This window comes from Solanum tuberosum, unplaced genomic scaffold, assembly GCF_000226075.1.
Source record: "Solanum tuberosum cultivar DM 1-3 516 R44 unplaced genomic scaffold, SolTub_3.0 scf00559, whole genome shotgun sequence".
In the NCBI taxonomy this organism is placed as follows: Eukaryota; Viridiplantae; Streptophyta; class Magnoliopsida; order Solanales; family Solanaceae; genus Solanum; species Solanum tuberosum.
Window position 1 is genome coordinate 255615 of NW_006239486.1, and position 4975 is coordinate 260589.

The 4975-nt window shown below is 31.4% G+C and overlaps 1 protein-coding gene across 1 annotated transcript; it reads right to left on the bottom strand.

The window, feature by feature from the left end:
• Nucleotides 1-1360: 1360 nt before the first annotated feature.
• LOC102586922 (glucan endo-1,3-beta-glucosidase-like) lies at nucleotides 1361-3019 on the bottom strand. The gene is made up of 2 exons (XM_006365567.1): nucleotides 2929-3019; nucleotides 1361-2316 (listed from the first exon to the last, which is right to left on the bottom strand). The coding sequence occupies exons 1-2, from the start codon at nucleotides 3017-3019 to the stop codon at nucleotides 1361-1363; spliced, it is 1047 nt and encodes a 348-aa protein (XP_006365629.1).
• Between the last annotated feature and the right edge of the window lie 1956 nt (nucleotides 3020-4975).

A 4975-nucleotide genomic window follows, 5' to 3' on the forward strand; every position in this document is an offset into this window, starting at 1 on the left:
CATTTAATTTGAATTAATAGTTTGCTATTATATACAATTTTCCCAACTTAAAATCAATGTGTATTGTGAGAATAGTCCAACATCACTCAATCATGAGCTTAACATTATTAGGTGTTGGTGGAATGTTTTGTTATGGCCATATGGGCCTAAACTGGTTTTATTTTGGGAAAATTGTATAAAATAGCAAATTATTAATTCAAATTAAATGCTATAACCATAGTTTCATTTAATTCTAATCTGTAGCAAACACTTGTCATTCGCCTCGCTCCCCAAAAATCTCGGTCGCCACTCTCCCTGATCTCGCTCGCCACTCTCCCTTGCCTCTCTCACTTTATACAAACACAAATGTATAAATTGGGTTTGTCTTTGAAAAAAATGAGAGAAAACTGTATATACAAATACAAATACAAATACATATGTTTTCGTCATATACACTTATAATTATACAAATACAGATCTTCTCCTACTAATTCTCTTTTGCCTTTTTCTCTTTCTCGCTTTATACAAACACAAATTATACAAATTACAATGTATAATTTGTATTGTATAAAGTGTGAGAGAGAGAGAGATTTGATATACAAATATTTTATTTCTATTCAATTGTATACAAATTCAAATTTTATGCAGATATACAAACATACAGAACATATGCATATACAAATTCATAGACACATACGCCTGATTTATACAAATCGCTGCGATTTATACAAATCAGGCGCCTGCAATTTTTTTACAGATCTGTTGCTCCATAGCAAAAATAAAATTTGCTATGCAAACTATAACTATAGCATACAAATATATATGATTTTTATGTTTGCTAAACCTAAAATTTACTCTTTTATTTTCAACCTTTTTTTGATTCGGTAAGTGGTGCGTGTAATACAATCAGTTATATATAGCTAGGGGTAAATAAAGCTTTATTTATTATCCAATTTCATTTTAAATTCGTGCCACCAAATATATGAATCCATTTTCTTTATTGAAGCTTAGTTTTTTTTTTTTTAATTTTTATTGAAGCTTAGTTGATTTTTGTAAAATTCGTTTCTCTTATGATCGATGAAGCAAAAGGTTTTTTTCAATATTGAATATATGAATTATTTTATTCATAGAGTCACTACTTGGAATTGAGTCATGGTGTTCCAAGTCATGAGTTGAAACTTGAAAATGGTAAAAAATAATGTGTCTACAGATTTTTCATATGATTACTTTCTATTTTTTTTTGAAGAAAATTGGATAGACAAAAAAGGCGACTTTATAAAATTATAATAACTATATATCAATTGAGTGATCACATGAGAAATCGAAGAAAAAGTAGGAAGACATTTGCATATGAAGGGAAAATCATAGGATTCTTCATTTGTTAATTATCACTATACATAAATTTGAGATCATATTTTGCAGTTTGATTTGGATAGAAGAGTCCAAAGTGATTTTCTGTGACTTCTCCTTGCTTTTGATTTTCATCAAACATTGCAAACAAATAAGTTTCTATGATCCTTCCTGGTTTTTTTGGTGTTCCAACCCCGCTTTTTACATGATTAACCAAATTTCTATAATAAATTTGAGCATTTTCGAGAGTTGCTGAAGGGTGTCCGTTAGAAGGCCAACCAGTTTCCGATACAACAATCTCCACATTTGGTCCTCCGGCTTTCTCTATAGCAAAATATGTAGAATCCAAAAGAGCATCGAAAAGATTTTGATATCCTATCGAATTTTCACCTTGTTGGTTGAAAAGTGCATAAGAAAGTGGAATATCAACCATGTTATAAATATGGCCAAAATAAGGGTAAATATTGGCTAAGATTGGAAGGTTATTTCGCGCTAGAAATTCAATTATAGGGTTAATGAAACCCTTAAATTCTTCGCGAAAGGTACTATCTTTGGGTGGATAGGTGTTGGCTAACAACCCTGAATATGTCGCAGTTGAGACCTTGATCTTATCTTGTAACCCTGCTGCTGATAACGCGTTGTAAACATTTTTCATCACGGGAAGAACAAATTGCGAAAATTGACCATTAGATACTTCATTTCCTATAGATATATATTTGAATTTAACATCTGGGAAATGATTTTTTATATTATCTTGAACCCAACCATTAGCATTTGAAGGATTGGTTAGGGCTTCAAGATCTTGATTTGGGACATCAAGAATTATTTCAATGCTACTTCCTTTAAGAGCATTGAAGACATTTGTATCTGGATAGTATATTCTCATCTTTCTAATCCCATTAGCCTTGTATAGATTTATGACATCTTGATCTGATGGTAAATTGTTGGCAATTTTCCCATAACATACTCCAATATTAGAATATGCCCCTATAACAACAACAACATATTCAGTGTCATTTCATAAGTGGGGGTTTAGGGAGGATGTGTGCACCTACACAACCTTAATTACTCCTAACGACCTTATAAAGGTAAATAAACTGTTTTCGATAGAGTCTTGACTGAAGTAAATCATATCTAAAAACAAGAAAGAGAATGATGTCAAAACACGCTCCAATATTAGAGGGGAAAAGAAAGAGAAAATGATGTCAAAACAACAATAAAAACGTATTAAGTGTAATCCCACAAGTGAAATTTGGGGAGCATGATATGTACTATGTACGTACACAACCTTACTCTTACCTTATGAAGTTAAAAAGATTATTTCTAATAGAGTCTCGACTCATCAAGTAAACCATAACCAACAAATAAATAGCAAAAAAGATTGTTAGACAAAAACAAAGTAGTATTATATTCGTTCTTATAACAATACCATACAATAATCAAAATATATAATATGATCCGAGTAACCAGAGTTAACATAAATATAACTAGAACCTATGTGAAAACAAGAAATAAGTATACATACAGTCAATCAATAACAATTCTAAATTATGAATTTGCCTTTATCGCGTGTATGTGTAGAGAAAGAAAGAAAAGGACCTGTCATTTGGACATTGCACATCAACAACCCAATAAGTAGAAAGATAGTTGCAACCAAGTCACTTTTAGTGAACAAGTAGCACAAAGCCATTGAGAAAAAACGGAACATGTAATTTGTATATCAAAAAACCTTTTTATTGCTTCTTATATAGGAAAATATTAAATACACATTTCTTTTCTTGTTCGTTAGCGCTGTTTTTTTAAATTATAGCTACAAAATTAAAGTTGGAGAATCCAACCATACCAAGTGAGGCACTACATGGTATAATAGTGCAATTTTGTCAAAATTGAAGAAAATGTGCACAAATTCTAACCCAAAAGTGATGGAGGTATATGGAATTGTACATGGAAAAAATGGATTGCATTTAATATATTTGCATGATGAGTGTTTATTAGGTTATCATAACATGACACATGAAAATACAATTAGGTCTATTTTGATAAGAACTTACATATATTTACTCATTATTAATTTGTCTTGTTTTTTTAGTATTTTTTTTGAACTATTAATTTAAGTGATTGTGCTTATATTGGTGTATTTTAATAATTATGTGAATTTCGAGCTAATGATCAAGACAACCACCAAAAATAAGTCACGTCCGGTCTTGGGGGCAGAGCTTGTGCCAAGAGGGTTCACCCGAATCTTATTTAATGAAAATTTATACTATTTAATAAGTTCAAATTTTTGTATTCTAGACATGATTTTTAAAGAATTAATTTGAACCTTTAAATATAGTACCGTGAGTTAGGTACAATTTTTGTATGCACATATGATATTTCTATATTCACTTGAAAAGTCTTGAATTAGATGTGCCCCACATCTTCATTAGCTAAAATTGAATAGTATTTGTTATAAAATAATAATAATAAAAATACAAGACAAGAAGAGATGTTGAGAAAGAATATTTTAGAGAGGGAAAAAAATGAAGAAAGAATTAGATGTACAAATCAAAATGAATTGATGTAGTTTTCTATTTTAACCTTAAGAAAAAATGTTGTTACGAGTTTTAAGATTATTCTGTAAGCGCCTAGCTTGATAACAAGGTATATCTTCAAGAAGTTTCTACAAGACTTTTCTAAAAGCTGTTTGCATAAATTATTTTGCCATGTTATTCGCTTATATATGTCTAATCAGTCAATCATGCTACCTAGCCCCGATATTTTAGAAAACAATCTACAAGATGTTTTGTCATGTCCTGAGCCTACACCCTGGGCGGGACTGACACTCGAGAATCATTACTGGCCCCAAGCGGACCCTTGGCCTGACTTACTTACTCAACGGAAGACTTAACTTATCAAGATAAACCCAAACAAAGCATATAATGTTATAAAGAAAACATTCAACTAGCCAATAAGGCAAACTCAAGTCTCATCATAAGACAATGAAATGAAAATACTAAAGAACTAACATATGACTGTCTATGAAGCCTCTAAACAACTGAGATGGATGTCGGGACAACACCCATGACATCCTAATGAACTAATAATAATACTGAAAACAATAAAAGAGATCCTCTAGAAAGCAAGGAGGCTCACCACAAGACTCTGAGTGCTCAACTGGTTCAACGATGCGCTGGATGCTGATCCTGGTTACTTGTGTCTGTATCATTAAAAGATGCATGCCAAATGGCATCAGTACATTGAATGTACGAGTATGCGAGGGGAATGTTAAACTAGACATGAGCTTCAAAATAATCTGAAATGAACACTTACCTTGGCTTTACTCAACTCATGAATAACTTTTAATATAAAGCAATAATGTAAATGCAATATAAAGAAAAACTTTTAAAACATGGATGTCAACTCTTTGTATTTGGAAATACAATAATACTCTGTGTATATGCAAAGATACAATATAACTCTAAAATGTATATAAAAATACATATAAAATGTGTATATAAGAATATAAATACTTATGTGGGAGTTTCTCTTACCGACAACCATCACGTAAGAGCTATTGTGATGATACATCGTTTTGCCTCACGCTGCCAAGGCCTTCCTATACCTTGCCGAGAGTATAGAACCTGAACTACTAAGTGGATCCACT

Excerpts from the sequence above, each read along its gene's own strand:
- LOC102586922 (XM_006365567.1), bottom strand. The coding sequence starts at position 3,019 with ATGGCTTTGTGCTACTTGTTCACTAAAAGTGACTTGGTTGCAACTATC. Across the intron at positions 2,317-2,928 it reads GTGCAATGTCCAAATGACAG|GGGCATATTCTAATATTGGA; the intron begins GTCCTTTTCTTT and ends TTGTTGTTATAG.